General features: G+C 48.9%; 2 protein-coding genes across 3 annotated transcripts; both read left to right on the forward strand.

Moving 5' to 3' along the window:
* Positions 1-1,692: 1,692 nt before the first annotated feature.
* LOC128405851 (protein-lysine 6-oxidase-like) lies at positions 1,693-2,228 on the forward strand. Its single transcript, XM_053372849.1, has 2 exons — positions 1,693-2,103; positions 2,190-2,228. The coding sequence occupies exons 1-2, from the start codon at positions 1,750-1,752 to the stop codon at positions 2,226-2,228; spliced, it is 393 nt and encodes a 130-aa protein (XP_053228824.1). The 5' UTR covers positions 1,693-1,749.
* LOC128405902 (protein-lysine 6-oxidase-like) lies at positions 2,139-15,744 on the forward strand. Of its 2 annotated transcripts, XM_053372931.1 has the most exons (7): positions 2,139-2,473; positions 4,727-4,835; positions 9,127-9,264; positions 10,521-10,677; positions 11,946-12,041; positions 13,177-13,292; positions 14,996-15,744. In XM_053372931.1, exons 1-7 carry the CDS (start codon positions 2,263-2,265, stop codon positions 15,000-15,002), a joined length of 834 nt encoding a protein of 277 aa, XP_053228906.1. In that variant the 5' UTR covers positions 2,139-2,262; the 3' UTR covers positions 15,003-15,744. The 2 variants fall into 2 exon arrangements, with proteins under 2 accessions (XP_053228906.1, XP_053228907.1); XM_053372932.1 differs by lacking the exons at positions 2,139-2,473; positions 4,727-4,835; positions 9,127-9,264 and adding an exon at positions 9,687-9,819.
* The last annotated feature ends 8,169 nt before the right edge of the window (positions 15,745-23,913 follow it).

A 23,913-nucleotide genomic window follows, 5' to 3' on the forward strand; every position in this document is an offset into this window, starting at 1 on the left:
ATAACCTAGAATTGTCAAAGTTCATACGTACACTATTACAGGGGATCTGATTATCTCATGCTCTAATGTACTATTTCAGACATGTGGTTTATAGACTTACGTATGTGTTTGCCTTGTAAATTATATGAACATTTATTTGATATTTGAGGCCTTGGCATTCTTAGAACAAGCCTGAAGGACCAGCTCCATAACCCTGTATCAGGACCACCACCACCCCACAAACACATGTGAGTTCCTTTTCAATCACTCCCTTCCGCACAAAGGAGGTTTCTTCCAGACACAATGTCAAGCCACAAACGTCTCCGCTTCCTGGCCTCTCCATCATCAACAAATTTAAGTTTGTCCGGCGACACCAAATATTAGCCCGGGGCGTGCGTTCCTGCGTCAACTCACTGGGCTCCTTGTGCACGGCACATTCTTTCGGGAGGAATCAGTGGGGAGCGTGGCGAACAGGGGCAAGAATAATAATAATACGGAGGGGAGTGATGAGCTGTTTCCTTGAGGGGCTCTGGCCAAATATTGACTGGAGTCTTTATTTAGCCGGAGTCCAGAAAGCAGCAATTTGGCTCCACTTCCTCGTCAGAGTTTGCCAACCTTTTTCCACCGGGAGACGACACTGGCAATGGAAAGGAAATTTACCAGGCCGTGACCCTGCTTGAATGCCAGGGCTTGGCACATTAAATAAGTTGGAGTTCTTGCTATTAAATATACCAAGAAGCACACCAAGAACTCAGGCCAATGTAAGTTTCAATAGTCGGAGTGGTCGCTACTCACATGTCAATAGTAAATAGTAACAAAAACTAATCCGTTCAAAAGTATGTATTCTGACAAGAATTACAAACTCAAGTACAGATTACAAGAGAAAAAGAGAAAATCTTTGCAAGGAATTATTGTGTTATTGTGTTATACATATCTTTATGAGTTTGAGTCTGTAATCTCTGTTAGATTTTCTCTTTTTCACTGGACAATAATGCACAGAAAAGCTCAAGATACACTTTGATCTATGGGGGACGCGGGTGGCGCTGTGGGTTAAACCACAGAGCCTAGGATTTGCTGATCAGAAGGTCGGCGGTTCGAATCCCCGTGACGGGGTGAGCTCCCGTTGCTCGGTCCCTGCTCCTGCCAACCTAGAAGTTCGAAAGCATGTCAAAGTGCAAGTAGATCAATAGGTACCACTCCAGCGGGAAGGTAAACGGTGTTTCCGTGCGCTGCTCTGGTTCGCCAGAAGCGGCTTAGTCCTGCTGGCCACATGACCCGGAAGCTGTACGCCGGCTCCCTCGGCCAATAAAGCGAGATGAGCGCCGCAACCCCAGAGTCGGCCACGACTGGACCTAATGGTCAGGGGTACCTTTACTTTACACTTTGATCTCCCTGAGAAACGTAGAAAATAACAGGATACATTTATCCGAAAGTCTTCAAACTTACACAACCCTTTAACTGATGAAGGTGAATACATGGAAACAGGGCCCTGATCCATAACTGGCTTCTGGCTTCTGCTCTGTGATTGAAACTGAGTCTCCATCTGAGAGCTGGTAAATTATAAGGATCAACGTTATTGTCGAGTGAAAAGGAGGAGGAGGAGGAGGAGGCGAGCCCGCGGGGAGGGCGCTGTCCATGGTGCGCCTCCCTCCGCTCCTCCGGTTGGACGGCTGCCTGGGAAAAGTGGGTGGGGAGCGTTTGCTAGCGCCTCCACCTTCTCCCCGCAGCCCCGGGTGCGCATTCCTGGCTTGGCTGCTCGGTGCGCTCGCCATGGCCGCGGAAGGGCGCCCCTCGACGGCGCTGTCGTGCCTGCTGCTCCTGCCGCCGCTGCTGCTGCTGCTGCTGGCGGCGCGCCCCGACGGCGCGGACGGCCAGCATCCCTGGAGGCAGCAGATCCGCTGGGAGAGCGGAGGCAGGCTCTTCAGCCTCTTCAACAGCGCCGCCCGCTTGCGGCCGCCCCGTCGGGGTCCCGCCGGCGACCACCACCAGCCCCAGAGCCTCTACCTCAGCATCGCCGCGCGCCCCCGGACCGCGGCTCCCGGGCGCGTCCCGCGGGCCGGACCCGTCGCCCTCCAGGCCACCCGGGGCTTCCCCAGCTGGGGGGAAGAAGGCTCCGGGATGGGGGTCCGCGCCGTCGAGGCCAGCCGGGGAGACGCGGACAGGGGTCCCCGAGGGCGCAATGACTCGGCTCCCGGGACCCCTTCTCCAAGCCGGCTGCAGGAGCAGCAGCAGGTCACCCCAGGGGCTGATCGAGGGAGCGGCCCGGCTGGTAGCTGGCCTCCGATGGGGGGCAACGAGATTCAGGGGGACCCCGTCCCCGAGGAAGAGGGATCCCAGACGCCCTTCAGCGCCTCGACCCGGGACGACCCGCGAAACCCCTTCCAGCGGTGGAATAGCATCTTCTACGACGTCTACCCCGGCGCCAGGCAGCGCCCCTCGACGGCAAGCACCCCCAACCGGAGGCCGGGTTATGGGACCCGATTCTTTCATCATGGTGAGCTGGTTGGGGAGTATTGGGGGGGGGTGATGGGGCAAAGAACCCTAAATATTAAGAGTTGTAGAGTTGGGCCATTTAGTCCAGCAGGAATCTTTCGCCCAAATTGGGATTCGAACTCAGGACCCTGAGGTTAAGTGTCTCGGGGGGTGGGGCACTGGTGTGGGGGGCAGAGAGGAGTGAGAGAGCACCTGCTTTGCCCAAGGAAGTTCCCCAAAGGAATCTCCGGGTAGAACTGGGAGATGCTGCCTGCCTGGGAAACTCTAGAGAGTTGCTCTAGATGCTGCCAGTCAGTGCAGACAACACTAGGTGAAGTGGACCGAAGTGCTGGCACAGCTGCCTGCACATCTGGGATCTGAGCTGATTGTACGTACGTGCCACTGTTGTTTTATATTTATCACTTTTCATTGCTTTTTTTAAAAAACAACAATTGTTTTAGATATATATAACTGTTTTACATATGCCATCGTGTTGTAAACTGCTTTTGGATGTGAGTTTGTAAATCTTTAGGGAACTGGCTGTTTTTAATGAAGTGGCTGGCACTTTTCTTCGTGATCTACCTGTTGGACATGCCTGGATGGGACTGGTTTTAATGGTTGTAGCTTGCAGGATTTTCTCTTGTAGAGTAACACATACCATGGACAATACAGATTGATATAAAAGTTAGCATATTGAAGAATATGCGGTTGTAAATGTTCAAAATGAAACTCCATGGAAGGGGGTGGAGGGGAAGACTTGGAGGAATCTCTGCATATGGATATAAAGGTAAAGGTAAAGGGACCCCTGACCATTAGGTCTAGTCATGGCCGACTCTGGGGTTGTGGCGCTCATCTCGCTTTATTGGCCGAGGGAGCTGGCGTACAGCTTCCGGGTCATGTGGCCAGCAGGACTGAGCCATTCCTGGCGAACCAGAGCAGCGCACAGAAACGCCGTTTACCTTCCCGCCGGAGAAGTACCTATTTATCTACTTGCACTTTGACGTGCTTTCGAACTGCTAGGTTGGCAGGAGCAGGGACCGAGCAACGGGAGCTCACCCCGTCATTGCGGGGATTCGAACCACCGACCTTCTGATCGGCAAGCCCTAGGCTCTGTGGTTTAACCCACAGAGCCACCCGCATATGGATATATATTTGGATTATTGTAACTTTGTATTTGTAAAGACAAATAAAAATGTTTGCAAGAAAAAAAGTTAATGGTTGTAGATAGATTAGATGATAGATAGATGATAGATAGATAGATGATAGATAGATGATAGATAGATGATAGATAGATGATAGATAGATGATAGATGATAGATAGATGATAGATGATAGATAGATAGATAGATGATAGATATAGATAGATGATATAGATAGATGATATAGATAGATAGATAGATGATAGATAGATAGATGATATAGATAGATAGATAGATAGATGATAGATAGATGATAGATAGATGATAGATAGATGATAGATAGATAGATGATAGATAGATAGATGATAGATAGATAGATAGATAGATAGATAGATAGATAGATAGATAGATGATAGATGATAGATGATAGATATAGATAGATAGATAGATGATAGATAGATAGATATAGATAGATGATAGAGAGAGATGATAGATAGATAGATAGATAGATAGATAGATAGATAGATAGATAGATAGATGATAGATAGATGATAGATAGATATAGATAGTTCTTCATTGTTGTAACCTGCCCTGGGACTTTATGGTAAAGGGCAATAAATCTAACTTGTTTAGATGGCTTCAAATTACAAGAAAGGCGACTAAAACACCAGGAACAAGTTTATGATGGTTAAGAGTTGTTTGGCAATGGAACGGTCTCGCTTGGGAGGTTGTGGACTCTTCTTCCTTGTAAGTTTTTAAGCAGGGGTGCTTTTGTTGAGATTCCTGCACCCCCAGGGAAGTTCGCCTGGCACCATCCTTATACACCTTTAGGCGCCAGGCAAAAACATTCCTTTTTAACCAGGACTTTGGTTGATCTTATTGACATCCAACAGCCTTTCAGAATGTGGCTTTTGGAGATGTGGGGTTATTGGGTTACTGCTTTTTGTTTGATTTTATATGTTGTGGTCTTCTTGTAAACTGCCCTGAGACCTCTGGGTATAGGGCGGTGTATGTTGAATTTATTATTATTATTATTTTACTGCCAACACTCAACAGATCCCAAATCTGAGCTGCTTGCTCTGCTTAGGGGACGAATGAGTCTTCCTGACCTTCCCATGTCTCCTCCTCGCTCCTAGGGCTCCCGGATTTGATTCCCGATCCGTACTTCATCGAAGCAGGCACCTATATCCAACGGGTCCAGCTGTACGCCTTGAAATGCGCCGCGGAGGAGAATTGCCTGGCAAGGTAGAGAGGAACATACCTTCGCATTTACGTCTCGGGTGCATGTTGGGTGAAGCCAGTGAGGTTGCATGGTGCAATTATTATTATTATTTCAAAAATGGGCAAAGAACCGTTGCAAGGGGAGGAGGTGTTTGCAAGGGACATAGCACAATAGGGCCTTCTCCTCTCATGGTGCAATCCAGACCAGGAGAGCCAGTGTCCGTTTTCATCTTGCAGGTTTACGATTCCTTGCGCGTTGTTTTCCACAGTGGAATTCCCTCAGAAAGTGGTAGATTCTCCATCCTTGGAGGGGTTTTTCAGCAGAGGCTATCTGGCCATCTGGTCGACGGGACGCGGGTGGCGCTGTGGGTTAAACCACAGAGCCTAGGGCTTGCCGATCAGAAGGTCGGCGGTTTGAATCCCCGTGATGGGGTGAGCTCCCGTCGCTCGGTCCCTGCTCCTGCCAACCTAGCAGTTCGAAAGCACATCAAAGTGCAAGTAGATAAATAGGTACCACTCCAGCGGGAAGGTAAACGGCGTTTCCGTGCGCTGCTCTGGATCGCCAGAAGCTGCTTAGTCCTGCTGGCCACATGACCCTGAAGCTGTACGCCGGCTCCCTCGGCCAATAAAGCGAGATGAGCGCCGCAACCCCAGAGTCGGCCACGACTGGACCTAATGGTCAGGGGCCCTTTACCTGTATCTGGCCATCTGCAACATGCTTCAGTTGAGATGCCATCATTTCAGGGTCCCAACCAACTCTATAATTCTATGATTTTTATTTTAGTTCCCTAGTTGTTTTGAGTTGAGTCACTGTCCAAACTCAAGTAGACTTCATCCTCCTTGAGGGCAAAGTTGTCCAAAGTGTGTTCAACACAATTTTCACAGGGGTATGATGACCGCCTCTTTCCATACAAACCTACCCCATAGCTGTCAACTTTCCCCTTTTCTTGCGAGGAATCCTATTCGGAATAAGGGAATTTCTCTTTAAAAAAGGGAAATGTTGACAGTTATGACCTATCCAGATCCTGAGATCATCTTCTGAGGCCCTCCTTCGTGTGCCTCCTCCTTGAGAGGTCCGGGGGGTGGCAACACGAGAACGGGGCCTTCTCTGCAGTGGCTCCCCGTCTGTGGAATGCTCTCCCCCAGGGAAGTTCGCCTGGTGCCTTCATTATACACCTTTCAACTAAGCCAGGCAAAAACATTCCTTTTTAACCAGGCCTTTGGTTTTTGATTGACATCCTTTTAAAATGTGAGGTTTTGGGTTTTTGTTTTTTTATTTTGATTGAATATTTTGTGGTTTTATATTTTGATTTTGTTCTGTGAACTGCCCTGAGACATCCGTGTATAGGGCGGTATATAAATTCAATTAATAATAATAATACATTGGTACCTCTGGTTATGTACTTAATTCATTCCGGAGGTCCATTCTTGCTCATTTCAACTTTGAAGGCATTTTAGAAAAAAATACTGCTCCCTTTCCGCCACTGGGGTGAGCTCCTGTTGCTCGGTCCCTGCTCCAGCCAACCTAGCAGTTCAAAAGCATGTCAAAGTGCAAGTAGATAAATAGGTCCCGCTCTGGAGGGAAGGTAAACGGCGTTTCCATGCACTGCTCTGGTTCACCAGAAGCGGCTTAGTCCTGCTGGCCACATGACCCGGAAGCTATACGCCGGCTCCCTCGGCCAATAAAGCGAGATGAGCGCCGCAACCTCAGAGTCGGCCACGACTGGACCTAATGGTCAGGGGTCCCTTTACTTTTACTTTACCTTCCCTTATGGGGTATTCCAGAGCCCATATAGAGTCCTCAAGTGGGTTCCCCATCGGCAGGAGAAAATGACAGAGGCCAACCAGAGTATGGTGGTACCTCGGGTTAAGAACTTAATTCATTCTTAACCTGAAGCACCACTTTAGTTAATGGGGCCTCCTGCTGCCGCTGCACCACCGCATGATTTCTGTTCTCATCCTGAAGCAAAGTTCTTAACCCGAGGTACTATTTCTGGGTTAGTGGAGTCTGTAACCTGAAGCTTCTGTAACCTGAAGCGTCTGTAACCCGAGGTACCACTGTAATAAGAAAGGTCCTTAGTAGTCCTGGAAGAAGCAGAAGCCTGGAGAACTGGTTTCACACTTTGCATAATTAGCAAAGGACTGGCTCCAGGCACATTGGCCCAGGGATGCCAGGATTTAACAATGGCTCATGCAATCCCAGTTCCCCACCATCAGCTTGTTTCTGGGGGTGTAAAGGTAAAGGGACCCCTGACCATTAGGTCCAGTTGTGACCGACTCTGGGGTTGCAGCGCTCATCTCGCTTTATTGGCCGAGGGAGCCGGCGTACAGCTTCCGGGTCATGTGGCCAGCAGGACTAAGCCGCTTCTGGCGAACCAGAGCAGCGCACAGAAATGCCGTTTACCTTCCCACCGGAGTGGTATCTATTTATCTACTTGCACTTTGACGTGCTTTCGAACTGCTAGGTTGGCAGGAGCAGGGACCGAGCAACGGGAGCTCAGCCCATTGCGGGGATTCGAACCGCCGCTGCAGGGCTGTTGCGTTGCAGTTGGGCAAGGAAGGCAGCGTGAGGGTTAAGGAGCCTGTAGCCATTGGGCAGCACCCTGGAACAGCAAACGGTCCTTTTCTGCTTATTGATTCTAGCTGGAAAAACGCAAAAAAAAAAAATATTGGTGGGGAGGGAAGGGTAGAATGAAATGACTCCGTTTCCTGTAAACACCCAAACAAACAAAGCTGTTCTCCCAGGACAGGAGATGCCAAAGGGTCAAGCCTTTGCTTGTTTGCTCACTCAGTCCATGAATGGCCTCTTCTTTCCCTCCTCACCTTCCCTCGCCCTCCTGAATAGACTCCAAAAATAGCTCTCTTTAGAGCTCTCGAAGCTTTGTTATGCTAGCGCAAGTACGCTCCCCCTGCCAGCTGTGGAGAATTCCCAAGCAGTGGAAAAGTTTCCAGTCTGGCATCCGAACTTCTGTCTGCATCAGGGAAGGGCATAGCTCAGAAGGAGAGCATCTCCCTTGCATGTAAAAGGTCTTGGCTGCCGGCCAGAGTCGACAGCACTGACCTAGATGGACCACTAGCACCAGGATAGCTCAGTGGGTTAGAGCAGGCATAGCCAAACCCGGCCCTCCAGAAGTTTGGGGACTACAACTCCCATCATCCCTGACCTCTGTTCCTATTAGCTAGGGATGATGGGAGTTGTAGTCCCAAAACATCTGGAGGGCTGAGTTTGCCTATGCCTGGGTTAGAGGAATGTGCCGATAACGCCAGGGTTGCAGGTTCGAACCCCGTATGGGCAACTCTGGCTATGGGGTTGGACCAGGTGATTCTCTGGGTCCCTTCCAACTCACCTTTGCACCTGCCTTACGAGGGGAGGGGCATTGCCTTTATCTTCTAGGAGGCCACATGCTTGTGGAGGGCGGGGCCTGTGGCAAAAATGGGTGGGGCAATGAATGCAAATTTCATATCTGTACAGTAGGACGATCGCTAGGCGAACTCCTTGCCCGTCTCGCTATCCTGCAGCCGGAAAAGCAGTGGCTTAGAGTTCGTGGACACACCCCAGCCAGGAAGAACTATGTCCTTTTACCTTTTAAAGGTGCCAATTGGACTTGAGGGGTTTCTTTAAGTATTTAGCCCTCAGAATTTCATCTAACTTACAGTGCAACATATAACAAACGGTGATCTCAGCCGACTGACATCCGCAGACACGGAAGCGCAGTTCTCCGGGGATGTTTTTAATATCGCTCTTCCGGGAAGTTGGCTTTCATTGTCTTCACTTCCAGTCAGTACCTGTTTCAGCAGCTCCCTGCCCAAATCCCGTAAGACTTGGGTTCTGCTTTTGGAGGGGACAACAACCCCCAAAGAGGCATCTGTTGGGACAGGATAAAAGGTAAAGGTAAAAGGACCCCTGACCATTAGGTCCAGTCGTGGCCGACTCTGGGGTTGCGGCGCTCATCTCGCTTTACTGGCCGAGGGAGCCGGCGTACAGCTTCCAGGTCATGGGGCCAGCATGACTAAGCCGCTTCTGGCGAACCAGAGCAGCGCACGGAAACGCAGTTTACCTTCCCACTGGAGTGGTACCTATTTATCTACTTGGACTTTGACATGCTTTCGAACTGCTAGGTTGGCAGGAGCAGGGACTGAGCAACGGGAGCTCACTCCATGGCGGGGATTCGAACCGCTGACCTTCCGATCGACAAGTCCTAGGCTCTGTGGTTTAACCCACAGCGCCACGCGCGTCTCTTGAATCCTTGTTGGGACAGGATACTGGCATCCAACTTGGCTCATCCATGGCCTCTTCTCCCTCTCTTTCCTGCAGATCTGCCTACCAGCCAGGGCTGAGCAACATCAGTTACCGGGTCCTCCTTCGCTTCCCGCAGAGGGTGAAAAACCAAGGCACAGCCGACTTCCTTCCGGTCAAGCCATACCACGCTTGGGAGTGGCACAGCTGCCACAAGTGAGTAAGCCAAGCCAAGCCAAGGTGCTCAGCTGGGGCCGAACTCTCTCTTCTGCATTTCTGTCCCCAGTAGATATCCAAAAGGGATGTTGAAAAGCAGGACCTCAACAGCTATCCCCACTCGCGTTTCCCAGGGACTGCATGCCCTCTATGTAGGATGCAACATAAGCAGTCAAGTACAACACTTCCTGTTTGCCCAGAGTGGACACACAGGGGGATGTTGGTCCAGCCAGGAGGACTTTCTGGAGCATCCTCCCCCTGCATGTGACCAGGTAGATGGGCGTGACCCTGGGAGACCCCATAAAAGGGCTGGTCCCTCCTGGTCCCTCCTCCTCCTGGTTCCTCCTCCTGGTTGCTGTTCCTCCTCCTGGTTGTTCCTCCTCCTCCTCTTCCTCCTCTTCCTCTTCTTCGCTTTATTCCATCTTGATGTTCTTTTGCTGTCTGCTGGCTCTCAGCCAGCAGCACATGTGCTCAGTCCCCCTATGGGATGAACCCACACTCTCTTCTGTAGCTACAAGCTAAAGCCTGCCTTCAGGATCATACTGCGAACTGAATGTAAGTAAACTTCTTATTACTTTTCAGAGAGGACTGTTGCGTCTTTATTCTTTTTAAGATGGAACAAAGGGGATTTACCAGGAACAAATCCAACCTGGACAAGCCAGACTGGATTGCTTAATTTAAAAGATTCTAACGAATCAACCAACTAGTTTCCTGCAATATACAAGGGAATGTACTCTGCTACCAGCTCACTAGTGTGAGTGAGGAAGGATAATATTTAATCAATATATCCTGTCCTGCTATCCACAACATTCCCATACTCCAGGTGTCCCGATTTTCCAGAAATGCTTGTAAACCGATAAGAACATTGGCAGAATTATTGTAATAACCTGCAGTTTTATATGGAGTAGATGAATAAATGAGCAAAATAAGTTAATTTAGAATATGCATTCAGGTAGGTAGCCGTGTTGGTCTGACGCAGTCAAAATAAATTTAAAAATTAAAAAAATTGTCCAGTAGCACCTTAGAGACCAACTAATATGTAGAAGATGTTTAAAACAAATTTAAAGAACCGCAGAAAGAGGAGGAAGGAAGTCACGTTTCGAAATATTAAAATGATTGTAAAATCAGTGAAATGAATAAACCTGAGAAGTATTTTTAAAAATTTAAAACAAAAAACAAGAGAGTGGAAAAAGCTTTCCTTTATCACTGCAGATTAAAAATAATGTTAATAAGGAACCTGGACCTTTGTCTTTTAGCCATTATCACAGCATGGAAGCCTTTAGTAACTACGACCTGTTGAATGCTGTCACCCACAAGAAGGTGGCAGAAGGACACAAGGCCAGCTTCTGCCTGGAGGATACAACGTGCGACGCAGGAGTCCGGCGACGATACGCTTGCACGGCTCACACTCAGGTGAGGGGAGAAGAAACGCAGGGACAGCAGGGTTCCCCACCCCTTTTTACCAGCCTCTGCCTTTGTTCTGCAGGGGACACTGAATGCCTTTCCCTGCCAGTTCCCTTGTTGATCCACAGACAGGGCAGTTTTCTCCTTGCCAGTCTTGGTGCTGACCTTTAAAGCCCTAAACAGCCTCGGCCCAGTATCCCTGAAGAATGGTCTCCACCCCCATCGTTCTGCCCGGACACTGAGGTCCAGCACCGAGGGCCTTCTGGCGGTTCCCTCTCCGCAAGAAGCCAAGTTACAGGGAACCAAGCAGAGGGCCTTCTCGGTGGTGGCATCCGCCCTGTGGAACGCCCTCCCGTCAGATGTCAAGGAAATAAACAACTACCAGACTTTTAGAAGACATCTGAAGGCAGCCCTGTTTAGGGAAGCTTTTAATGTTTAACAGACTACTGTGTTTTAATACTTTGTTGGAAGCCGCCCAGAGTGGCTGGGGAAACCCAGCCAGATGGGCAGGGTATAAATAAAATATTATTATTATTAGCCACTTGGCCACTTAAATCAAAGCTGGCAATCAAAGCTAAAGCTATGCAATATTAGAAACACCAGGGCAAGGCAGCAATATTTTATTTATCACAGGTTTTTATGGCCATTTCCACCTTGAGCTCATGGAGGGGAGATGAATGTGATAAATAACAAATTTTAGTGGCAGCTCTTAAAATTACGGAGACAAAAGGAGCCAGCTGGCTTCGTAGAAAGGGGTGCTAGTTGGAGAAGGCTGTACAAACCATGTTCAGAGAAGTACCGGTATTCTGTCCGAAAGAAATACTCAGAGCAATGTGATGTTGTCTTCCTTTTAAATTTTTTTTAAATTTCATTAAGTATAAATTAGAAAACATATATTTACAACAAAAGAAAATACAAAAGAAAAAAAATACATATAACCAAGGAAAAGAATTAGAGAATACTTTGTCTCTTTTCAGTTATTTATACCTCTATAAAATGCTATTCACAATAAAGGAGTGAAATGAAAGAAAAAAGAACCAAGAAAAAATAAAGTAAAAGAGAAAGATCATATGTGAAAATTTTTAAAAGTAGATAAGTGTTCACTATACATAGCTGTTTCCCATCTATATTTATATTCAATTTCATCTTGTCCTTATCTACCTTAAATAAAGTGGTGGGTTTTTTTTAAAAAAAGACTTCCACCGTTTGCCTCACGCGTTTTTAATAATCCGTTCGTCAGATCCTCTGTTCTTCATGTGATGTTGTCTCCCATTCAGGGTCTGGGTCCTGGCTGCTACGACACATACGATGCTCACATTGACTGCCAGTGGATCGACATTACAGACGTTCCCCCTGGGAATTATATTCTCAAGGTATGGTTGGCTGCAAACCTCAAACTGGCAGGGAAATGGGCGTGGGCGTGAGGGGTCGTCCAGGAACACAGTGGCATTTTGCCTTGCCAGTATAACGGACGCGGGTGGCGCTGTGGTCTAAACCACTGAGCCTCTTGGGCTTGCGGATCGGAAGGTCGGTGGTTCGAATCTCCGCAACGGAGTGAGCTCCCGTTGCTCGGTCCCTGCTCCTGCCAACCTAGCAGTTAGAAAGCACGCCTGTGCAAGTAGATAAATAGGTACCACTCCGGCGGGAAGGTAAACGGCTTTTCTGTGCGTTGCTCTGGTTTGCCAGAAGCAGCTTAGTCCTGCTGGCCACATGACCTGGCTCCCTCGGCCTGTAAAGCGAGATGAGCGCCACAACCCCAGAGTCGTCTGTGACTGGACCGAACGGTCAGGGGTCCCTTTACCTTTTAAGGAGGATAAAGCTCTCAAAAGAAACCACAGGAGAGAAGGACGTGGCTCTTGTGCAGGGGTAGGCAACCTAAGGCCCGTGGGCCGGATGCGGCCCAATCGCCTTCTCAATCTCACAGGTTCATGCAGTTAATGATAATAATAATAGATGGGATGCGGGTGGTGCTGTGGTCTAAACCACTGAGCCTCTTGGGCTTGCCAATCAGAAGGTCAGCGGTTCGAATCCCTGCGACGGGGTGAGCTCATGTTATTCTATCCCAGCTCCTGCCAACCTAGCACTTCGAAAGCACGCCAGTGCAAGTAGATAAATAGGTAACACTGCGGCGGGAAGGTAAATGGCGTTTCCGTGCACTCTGGTTTCCGTCACGGTGTCCCATTGCGCCAGAAGCGGTTTAGTCCTGCTGGCCACATGACCCGGAAAGCTGTCTGTTGACAAATGCCGGCTCCCTCGGCCTGAAAGCGAGATGAGCGCCACAAACCCATAGTCGCCTTTGACTGGACTTAAGCGTCCAGGGGTCCCTTTACCTTTATTTTATATTTGAGAGCCTAGAATTCTTGTAACAAGTCTTTCCTGGTGAAGAAGAAGAGGAAAAACAAGCCTTATTATGATCTGAGCTTGCAACAGTTAAGGACAACCACCTGATTTTAGGAGAGGAAATAGTGGGGTGGAACTTGACTGTCTTGTTCTCATCCCATTTTCAAGGTGACCGTCAATCCGGACTTCTTGGTGCCCGAGTCAGACTTCACAAACAATGCTGCCAGGTGTGATGTAATATACACAGGGACACATGCTACCGCAAGGAACTGCAAGATCACCAGGTACTGTCAGGGAAGAGTGATTTGTAGCACTCGACGGGGTCCCCTAGAATTATCTAGTCCAACCCCTCTTCAGAGCAGGGACAGTTTCCCTGCCTCCGTTAGGTGAAAAGAGAGGGCAGTAATGATGTCATCAGCACATCGTCAAGAGTATTTTTATCTCCAGGCAGCCATGTCTTTCCGCAATGTTGTTGTTGTTTAGTCGTGTCCGACTCTCCGTGACCCCCTGGACCAGAGCTGAAATAGCTCCGGCTGCCACGAATGGCACAGAGTCCCCCTTCGCTGCTGGCCAAGGCGTTAAGGAACCTCCACAAACATTCTGCTTTCTCCAGAGCGGAAGGTCGAGGGTGGGAGAATTTGGCAGTGTTGGCACAGCAGAATGCTGTGTGCCTTGTATCAAAATGATGTTATTGAGGGGCGTGGGTCAATTGTAGAGGGGTTGTGGCAGAGAGAAAGAGAGAGAGAGAGAGAGAGGGGAAGGACATGGAACACAGAAGGTATTACACACATGAAAGAAACACATTAGGAATTCTAGATGCTGAAATCTCAAGGTGGCAGAAAAGACTATGTATGCGATCATGGCTGCGCGGGTGTTATTTGAATTAATTTTATAATGAAATGATTTTAGAATGTTGTATTATTTTATTGTTGTTAGTCGCCCTGAGCCTGGCTTCAGCTGGGGAGAGTGGAATTATAAATAAAATTTATTTTTATTATTTTTATTATTATTATTATTATTATTATTTTTATTGGCCCAGAGGTGGAAAGGAGATGAAATCCCTACCAGAGAAGAATGGGAGATCAAGTTGATGGATTTATGCCAAAATGGCTAAAATGACAGGAAGAATCAGAAATGAGGAAGACCAAAGTTTTAATAAGGAATGGGGGAAATTTATAACTTACCTTAAAAACCACTGTAAACAGTTAAAATCGTTAGCAAGAACCCATTAAGAAGCTATGTTTTTTCTTTTTTTAATAGATGAATGACTGTTGTAATGAACAAAAATGAACACAATGTTAGAGGTTTTTGTGAAGTAACAAGTGGGATATCACACATTTGGGTGAAGGGAGTCACACAGGTATTTGGGTATAAGGGGAGGTGGTTGCAGGGTTAGATGTGGGGAATTTACAGAAATAATATATTCGTGTTATGTACAATGTTGTAGGTGTGTGGCAATCAACATGTAATGTGAATTAATTGAAAATAATAAAAAAATTATTAAAGGGGGGGAATAAACTGAGCCGTAGAAAAGCAAAATAAAATAAAATAAAATTGTTATCACTTGTAGTTTAATGGTGAATTTTGGACACAGTGGAGATGTAAAAGATTTGGATGATCATAAAAGATGCAGGAGGAAATGATTAGGGAAGCTTTTAATGTTTAATAGGTTTTGTATTTTAATATTCTGTTGGAAGCCGCCCAGAGTGGCTGGGGAAACCCAGCCAGATGGGCAGGGTATAAATAATTTTATTATTATTATTATTATTATTATTATTATTATTAACAGCAGGACCCACAAAGGGGAGGTGGGAAGTACAGGAGATTCCTTGGAATCTTGTTTTTATGTTGTATGTTCAATATATGACTCTAAAGTTTTAATCTGAAAAGCCAAATAAATACTTTTTTCTAAAGAAAAGTAAAAACACGTTCGTGAATTGATGTTATGACTCAACTGCTATTTCTTTCCTTTCCCCACTCTCTGCAGCAACTAAACGGCGACCCGATCGCAGTGGAGCGAGACGGCTTCGTACCCCATTTCCCTCAAATGCTTCAAACCATCTCTGCAACCCCGCCGGACCGAAGGAGACTCTGTGGCTCAAGACGCGTTTTAAAATTTGCCCAGCCCTCGCTTCCTATCCTGTCCCAGCTGCCGCCAGTATTACGTTTTATGCATTCACTTTTAGGGAGACTGCTGATATATTGACCCTAGCCTAGGACTTGCCGATCAGAAGGTCGGCGGTTCGAATCCCCGCGACGGGGTGAGCTCCCGTTGCTCAGTCCCTGCTCCTGCAACCTAGCAGTTTGAAAGCACATCAAAGTGCAAGTAGATAAATAGGTACCGCTCCGGCGGGAAGGTAAACGGCGTTTCCGTGTGCTGCTCTGGTTCGCCAGAAGTGGCTTAGTCATCCTGGCCACATGACCCGGAAGCTGTACGCCGGCTCCCTCGGCCAGTAAAGCGAGATGAGCGCTGCAACCCCAGAGTCGGCCACGACTAGACCTAATGGTCAGGGGTCCCTTTACCTTTACCTTACCCAGACAGAGAGAATAGAAGAGGAGGGGCTGCTTGAACCACCCACCTTCCCTTTCCCAAGGCAGAAAAAGCACACATTGCACAGAATGGTACCCAATGATAATGGTACCCACTAGGTCATTTTCCAGGTCCCAGCTCTACAGTTCTGCGGCTCTAAGAAAACCTCCGATAAAAACCACCAGCATCCTCCAGGCGTCAGCAAACTTTTTCAGCAGGGGACCAGTTCACTGTCCCTCAGACCTTGTGGGGGGCCGGACTATATTTTTTTGGGGGGGGATGAACAAATTCCTATGCCCCACAAATAACCCAGAGATGCATTTTAAATAAAAACACACATTCTACTCATGTAAAAACATGCTGATTACCGGATCGTCCACGGGCCGGATTTAGAAGGTGATTGGGCTGGATCCGGCCCCCGGGCCTTAATTTACCTACCCATGAATTCTAAGCCTTTCCCTGCCATAAATTTGAGGTGCTTGTGTTATTTCAATGGTGCAGCAGGATTGATGCCAGCATAGAGAGTGCAGCAGCCGTGTGCCCCAAATAAGTAAACCTGCAACTGCCACGCCACCAGCCATCTAGGGATGGAATTAGAAACTACGCAATAGGCACATCTTGGAGCAACGTCCGGGCAGAAGCACAGCTCTCCTTCGAAAGCCACGCTCCTCTGAGCTTTGTGGCGCGGCCTTCCAAGCAAACAACATGTACAAAAATTTACCTGTTCGGAAGAAATGTGCATCGATTAGGCGGGGCGGCGTACAAAGATGCATCCGGAGAAATTGTCACTCAAAAGTTTTCAGATTCCCATGAGGAGTTTGTTTGTTTTCCCCTTCAGTGAAAATTGCAGCAGAAATGTAGAGGACTGGTTTTAAGACTGGAAAAATTAGAAACCTAAGAGAACCAAAACTGACCGATTCATTCATCCCTAGTGCCAAATGTCCTTGGAACAGCAGAAGGAAGACCTCACATTTTCCTAGCTCGCCTTCATCCCTCCTTTATCCAGCTTCACAACACTCTGCTTTTTTGCCTCTCCCCCTGGCAAAACGCAAATCTTAAGCTTGATGCAAAGGGGCGAGGGCACTGTCCGTGAGGGGGCTTCTGTGCAAAGTGCATTGATGGTGCTTTAATACTTAAAAACAACAACTAGGGACTGGAGCCCTGCTTGCTCTTTAGCCAACCCCTCTGACCTTCCCGTTAATCCCACTAGAGCTTCGCCTTACTACCCCACGCAACTACAAAACTCGCTTTTCACCTCCCCAGCCCTATCCCTGAACCGTGGCAGACTTTAGGCTTCCAAATTTCAGTCGTTTAGTCATGTCTGACTCTTCGTGACCCCCTGGAACAGAGCACGCCAGGCACTTCTGTCTTCCACTGCCTCCAGCAGTTTGGTCAAACTCATATTAGTAGCTTCGAGAGCACTATCCAACCATCTCGTCCTCTGTCGTCCCCTTCTCCTTGTGCCCTCCATCTTTCCCAACATCAGGGTCTTTTCCAGGGAGTCTTCTCTTCTCCTGAGCTGGCCAAAGCTGGAGCCTCAGCTGCAGGATCTGTCCTTCCAGTGAGCACTCAGGGCTGATTTCCTTCAGAATGGATGCGTTTGATCTTCTTGCAGTCCATGGGACTCTCAAGAGTCTCCTCCAGCACCAGAATTCAAAAGCATCCATTCTTCGGCGATCAGCCTTCTTTATGGTCCAGTTCTCACTTCCATACATCACTACTGGGAAAACCATAGATCTTACTATACGGACCTTTCAGTAGAGACACCCAAAAAGTGAAACCCCAGACAGGAGGGTTGTTGCGCTTTTTTTTTCTTTTGCATAATCTCAACAAAATTGGAAGTTTTTGAGCTACTTTTAAGCAGATTCGCCAAGATCTAGACTGCCGTATTCCCGCGCTGCCCAACCAGCCAAGTCTCAAGGGGGTTACTTGCCTGAAGGCAGAGTCCGTATCCAGTCCAGTCCTTAGGTCAGAAGTATCTCAGTTCATGTAGTCAGTCGTTCCGGGGGTCCAGAAAGCCGGGGGTCCAAGGTCGCAAGAAGCAGGAAGCACCAAGGTCCGGCCAGGAACGACGAATGTTGTTTCCAGCAACTGAGTGAAGCCGGAAACCCTGCTTAAGAAAGCTGGAGCCAGCTGGTTCACATCAGGAGCAAGAAGGCTGATTGGCAGCAGGTGGAGTCACTCTGCCTTCTCCCCCTTCAGGCTGCTGTTCAACAGGTGAAGCTGAATCCTGGCAGCCCTGGTTGTACGTCAACAGTGTGAGCAAACACCCGCCTAAATCTGCCTCTGCTCTGAAACCACATCTATTTTTCAGCTCCAATTTCCACCCCTCGTTTTGCCTTCGCCGCCCTGTCTATGCTTCCTGCTTTCCTTGGGCGCCCCCTTGCACACGGACCACCACCCCCGGGCCACCTCTTGCACCACACGTTGCAACTGCAAAGCACCCTCTCACCTTCCACCCAGTTATGGCTAGGGACTGGCTGGGTGATGAGTGGGGGGGGTACTAGTTGGGGAACCCCCAGGGGAAACCCCAGAGGAGGAGGAGGAAGGCTCAGAGCCCGGTGGGTTGGTGGTGAGGCACCGAGGAGAGGTCAGAGGGGAAAGACAGGGAGGAGAGATTGGATGCTGAAGGGGCAACAGGATCGAGTGAGCAGGGAGATTCGGTGGCAGGGAGCAGTTCAGACTTGGAGACTGAAGTGGAGGGGGGACGGGGAGGAGAAGAGGAATCCCAGGAGGTTGTCTCTCCTACCGCAACAAGCTTTCCTCTCTTCCCCTGCCCGCCCCCTGTCTCCAAGGACGCACGGGCTGGTGCGTAGAGGTGAACGTAGAGCAGGGGGCCCCAAAGCAGTAGGAGGCTGCTTGGGAGACATCTGGCAGTGGAGTCATAGAATCATAGAATCATAGAGTTGGAATAGACCACAAGGGCCATCGAGTCCAACCCCCTGCCAAGCAGGAAACACCATCAGAGCACTCCTGACATATGGTTGCCCAGCCTCTGCTTGAAGACCTCCAAAGAAGGAGACTCCACCACACTCCTTGGCAGCAAATTCCACTGCCGAACAGCTCTTACTGTCAGGAAGTTCTTCCTAATGTTTAGGTGGAATCTTCTTTCTTGTAGTTTGGATCCATTGCTCCGTGTCCGCTTCTCTGGAGCAGCAGAAAACAACCTTTCTCCCTCCTCTATGTGACATCCTTTTATATATTTGAACATGGCTATCATATCACCCCTTAGCCTCCTCTTCTCCAGGCTAAACATGCCCAGCTCCCTTAGCCGTTCCTCATAAGGCATCGTTTCCAGGCCTTTGACCATTTTGGTTGCCCTCCTCTGGACACGTTCCAGTTTGTCAGTGTCCTTCTTGAACTGTGGTGCCCAGAACTGGACACAGTACTCCAGGTGAGGTCTGACCAGAGCAGAATACAGTGGCACTATTACTTCCCTTGATCTAGATGCTATACTCCTATTGATGCAGCCCAGAATTGCATTGGCTTTTTTAGCTGCCGCGTCACACTGTTGGCTCATGTCAAGTTTGTGGTCAACCAAGACTCCTAGATCCTTTTCACATTAAGAATCATCTTAATGGAGGTAGAAGGAGGGAACCACCGTTTCCTGGTGTCAGGATGCTGCCAGCGGCTCGCAGCTGGTTGCTCGGGAATTATGAAGACAAGGATAAGTTTCTTACCATCCTTTTTTAATTCAGTCTTTACAGAGAGAGGCTATAGAACCCAGCCTCTTGGATAATGGCGTTGTCCCAAGTGAATCTCCACACAAACACACCCCATCTCTCCCACTTCCTCATTCGTCACTTCTACGGGTGCTGCTATATGCCCTCTGTCTTTGAGCTCTTTGCTCTTCTACTTTCAAGGCTCGCCTGGTTCTGGGAGAGCTTTCTAATGCTTTCTAACGATCACGGCAGATGGTGAGAGCAGCCACGAAATTAAGAGACGCCTGCTTCTTGGGAGAAAAGCGGTGACAAACCTAGACAGCATCTCAAAAAGCAGAGGCATCACCTTGCCAACAAAGGTCCATCTAGTTCAAGTTACGGTTTTCCCAGTAGTGATGTATGGAAGTGAGAGCTGGACCATAAAGAAGGCTGATCGCCAAAGAATGGAAGCTTTTGAATTCTGGTGCTGGAGGAGACTCTTGAGAGTCCCATGGACTGCGAGAAGATCAAACCTCTCCATTCGGAAGGAAATCAGCCCTGAGTGCTCACTGGAAGGACAGATCCTGAAGCTGAGGCTCCAAGACTTTGGCCACCTCATGAGAGGAGAAGACTCCCTGGAAAAGACCCTGATGTTGGGAAAGATGGAGGGCGCAAGGAGAAGGGGACGACAGAGGACGAGATGGTGGGACGGTGTTCTCGAAGCTACCAGCATGAGTTTGACCAAACTGCGGAAGGCAGTGGAAGACAGGAGTGCCTGAAGTCTCTGATCCATGGGGTCACGAAGAGGCGGACACGACTAATCGACTAAACCACAACAATGACAACATGTCAGCTGGGTGTTGTTTTTCTGGCTCCCCCATGATTTCCCAGCTTTCCCCCTCGCCTGCCTCTTAGCTGCGACCTTCCTCAAACCCCCATTGTACATCTATCCTGTCTTCCTCTTCCGCCTCCCTGGAAGGGGCAAGATGGGGGCAGGCGGTCTCCACCATTCCTCTTCTGCCCAGTCCCTGAAACCTGGCAACTGCCCTATAGCGGAAAAACCTGCTAGAAGTGTGCTGAGCTGTTTTCTTGAACAAAGAATCAGTTGCACTGACAGGATCTGCTTCTTGTGTCTCAACCTGCATCCGAACCCAGCCTTGACAATCATGGAGCCATCGTCTGCACCTGTTCTTCAACCCCATTCCCATCCCAACTTGCTCTCTCCATTTTTGCAACAACAACAAAAAACAACCTTCGCACCCCATTTTCTCCTTGACCCCTCCTTGCTTTTCTCAACTCTCCCTTGAACCCAGATCACAACCCATTTCCATTCCTTTCCCCCTCTCCTGTTGCACAGCTACAGTACTGTATCTTTAAGCTGAATAGACTCTAAAGAGCCTGGCTGTCAGTTAGCTTGTTCTGTTAGAGAAGGTTAAGTTCATTGATGGATGTTGTACATAAATGGGTGTTTGCTTGTTAATAAAACGTCTCTTCGAAATTGCTGCACTCAGTCTGAAACTTTATGTTGAAGACCAGACATGGTTGTTGTTGTTTAGTTGCTTAGTCGTGTCCGCCTCTTTGTGACCCCCTGGACTAGAGCACGCCAGGCACTCCTGTCTTCCACTGCCTCCCGCAGTTTGCTCAAACTCATGCTGGTAGCTTCGAGAACACTGTCCCACCATCTCGTCCTCTGTCGTCCCCTTCTCCTTGTGCCCTCCATCTTTCCCAACACCAGGGTCTTTTCCAGGGAGTCTTCTCTTCTCATGAGGTGGCCAAAGTATTGGAGCCTCAGCTTCAGGATCTGTCCTTCCAGTGAGCACTCAGGGCTGATTTCCTTCCGAATGGAGAGGTTTGATCTTCTTGCAGTCCATGGGACTCTCAAGAGTCTCCTCCAGCACCAGAATTGGTACCAGACATGGTACCAGGAGTGAAATACACCGTGGGAAAGTACCATGAGATAGTTGAGGGCGCCACATCCTTTATCTCTCTTACATAAGACAGCTGAGGAGTGGAAGAAGAAGTTTAAAACAGACATTTTTTGTCCTTTCAGTGTTTCTCCCTTCTTGACGCATTCAAATAAGAGCAGAGGTTTGAGTAAACCAGAGGTGGAAAGACACCTAGGACTTGCCGATCAGGTCGGTGTTTCGAATCCCCGCGACGGGGTGAGCTCCCGTTGCTCGGTCCCTGCTCCTGCCAACCTAGCAATTCAAAAGCACGCCAGTGCAAGTAGATAAATAGGTACCACTCCAGCAGGAAGGTAAACGGCGTTTTTGTGTGCTGCTCTGGTTCACCAGAAGCAGCTTAGTCCTGCTGGAGCTGTACGCCGGCTCCCTCGGCCAGTAAAGTGAGATGAGCGCCGCAACCCCAGAGTCGGTCACGACTGGACCTAACAGTCAGGGCTTCCTTTACCTTTTACAGCCCAAACCCTCAGCCTGTCACCTGCTGTGTTATGTACTAAGCTTGGATGCTACAACAATAGGCAGGTAGGATCGTGGAATGCAACAACTGATTGGCCTGCAGGAGATGACCAATCAGGCTCCAGGAGGGAAGCAGAATCAGCCAATCAGACGGGACTCATTGTGTAAATACAGTGGTACCTCTGGTTGCGAATGGGATCCATTCCAGAGGCCCGTTCGCAACATGAAAAGAGCACAACCCGCAGCGGCGCATCTGCGCACACGCGAGTTGCGATTCGCCACTTCTGCACATGACGTCATTTTTGCGCTTCTGTGCATGCTTGAGCGGCGAAACCCCGAAGTAACCCTTTCCGGTACTTCCGGGTCACCGCGGGACATAACCTGAAAGAACGTAACCTGAAGTGGACGTAACATGAGGTATGACTGTAATGTATATAAAAGCCTGAGGTTTTTTGGTGGGGGGGAATTCAATCACTGTTTTACAAGCTGCAATAAAGAGCATGAAATCACTGCAGGACTTGGAGTATATTTCATGCTGCCTCAGCGATCCCCCTTGGTCGTTAATAGACCAGCCTTCCTGTGCCCTGGGTCGCACTCTTTTCATCAGCCAGGCGTAATCGTGTTTGGTTACTGTCTGGAATGGCAGCCCACCACAAACCACAGCTTTTGCAGGTGAAGTTCTCCCAACCAAGAATGGAAAACATTTCCCCTTGGCTGCTCTTCTTCCCTCAGCCCACAGATCCACCCAAACCACAGTCGTGGTGGAGAACAGGGCACTTGAACTTCCCCCAAACCTTCTCCTACACCGACCCGAGGGCCAAAACCGCCGTTATGGCAGCCACAAATATGACATCTGCCCATCCCAGTGTCCCGGGCTGCAACACACCCCAGAAGTCCCATCTTTTTGTGGTGTGGTGAGCATGCCAGTGGCACACCTGTCTGGACCACCAATTGCTCACATAAGAACTGCATGTCGGACAGCAGGCATGGAATGTTTGCACATTTCCAGAGGCTGAGGTCACAGCTGCTTCTCCCCTAGAAACCTGGCCAGATTTCTTTTAACTTGGGAAAGGATGGGAAGCCAAGCATTTAGTTGTTTGGGGTAGGGGGCAAGAGAAGTAATTCCCTCTCATAATTAACTGTCTGCTAAGGGGATGCGGGTGGCACTGTGTTCTAAACCACAGAGCCTAGGGCTTGCCAATCGGAAGGTCGGCGGTTCGAATCCCCGCGACGGGGTGAGCTCCCGTTGCTCGGTCCCTGCTCCTGCCAACCTAGCAGTTCGAAAGCACGTCAAAGTGCAAGTAGATAAATAGGTACCACTCCAGCGGGAAGGTAAATGGCATTTCCGTGCGCTGCTCTGGTTTACCACTTGGTCACGCTGGCCACATGACCCGGAAGCTGTACGCCGGCTCCCTCAACCATAAAGTGAGATGAGCGCCGCAACCCCAGAGTCGGCCGCGACTGGACCTAGCGGTCAGGGGTCCCTTTACCTTTTTTTAAGAGAAGCAGTTGGGGAGGGGGATTGGTAATGGAAAGGCAGAGGGAAGTCAAAGAATTCTGGAAATGCTAAATGATGAGATGGAAGATTTGTTTGAATTTAAATTGGTTATGTAAAACTTAATAAAAATATATTAAGAAGAAAAAGATCAGCCTTGCCTTTGGAACCCGGGTGCTGTCTTTTTCTAAGCCCAAAGGAGGCCTCGCATCCATCTCTCTGCCCTGAAAGTGACTGATCTGCCGCAAGAGAACAGAGGGGATTTCAGAGGCTGCCAAGCTTCTAACACCAGCATGAGAGACAAACCGGGACAAGAACTTGCAAAGGGGTGAAAACGCACATGGCGACTATAGGTGAGACTTGAGACGGTGGTGCAACAAGGTGTGCCTTGCGTCGGGCTTTTGCACAGCTGCCGCTCTGGCCAGGGGCAAGACCTCTCCCACTGGATTCACGCCAAGGGCAGAGAGCCATTGACATACATTGCACAATTCTGTATTTTCCCCACAGAAACTAAGTTAACGAATATGTTGCTGAGCATTCCACATTGCGTCCAGGTCAATGCCGGATTTACACATAAGCTAAACAAGCTAGATCTTAGGGCCCCATCAAAAATTTTTAAAGGGAAATAAAACTGGATGTACATTTCCAAAAAAGGGAAAGGTAAAGGTCCAGTCGTGGCCGACTCTGGGGTTGCAGTGCTCATCTCGCTTTATTGGCTGAGGGAGCCGGCGTGCAGCTTCCGGGTCATGTGGCCAGCAGGACAAAGCCGCTTCTGGCGAACCAGAGCAGCGTGAGGAAACACCGTTTACCTTCCTGCTGGAG

Source organism: Podarcis raffonei, chromosome 18, assembly GCF_027172205.1.
Source record: "Podarcis raffonei isolate rPodRaf1 chromosome 18, rPodRaf1.pri, whole genome shotgun sequence".
In the NCBI taxonomy this organism is placed as follows: Eukaryota; Metazoa; Chordata; class Lepidosauria; order Squamata; family Lacertidae; genus Podarcis; species Podarcis raffonei.

Excerpts from the sequence above, each read along its gene's own strand:
- LOC128405851 (XM_053372849.1), top strand. The coding sequence starts at position 1,750 with ATGGCCGCGGAAGGGCGCCCCTCGACGGCGCTGTCGTGCCTGCTGCTC. Across the intron at positions 2,104-2,189 it reads AAGAAGGCTCCGGGATGGGG|CCGGCTGCAGGAGCAGCAGC; the intron begins GTCCGCGCCGTC and ends CCCTTCTCCAAG.
- LOC128405902 (XM_053372931.1), top strand. The coding sequence starts at position 2,263 with ATGGGGGGCAACGAGATTCAGGGGGACCCCGTCCCCGAGGAAGAGGGA. Across the intron at positions 2,474-4,726 it reads GACCCGATTCTTTCATCATG|GGCTCCCGGATTTGATTCCC; the intron begins GTGAGCTGGTTG and ends CCTCGCTCCTAG. Across the intron at positions 10,678-11,945 it reads CTTGCACGGCTCACACTCAG|GGTCTGGGTCCTGGCTGCTA; the intron begins GTGAGGGGAGAA and ends TCTCCCATTCAG.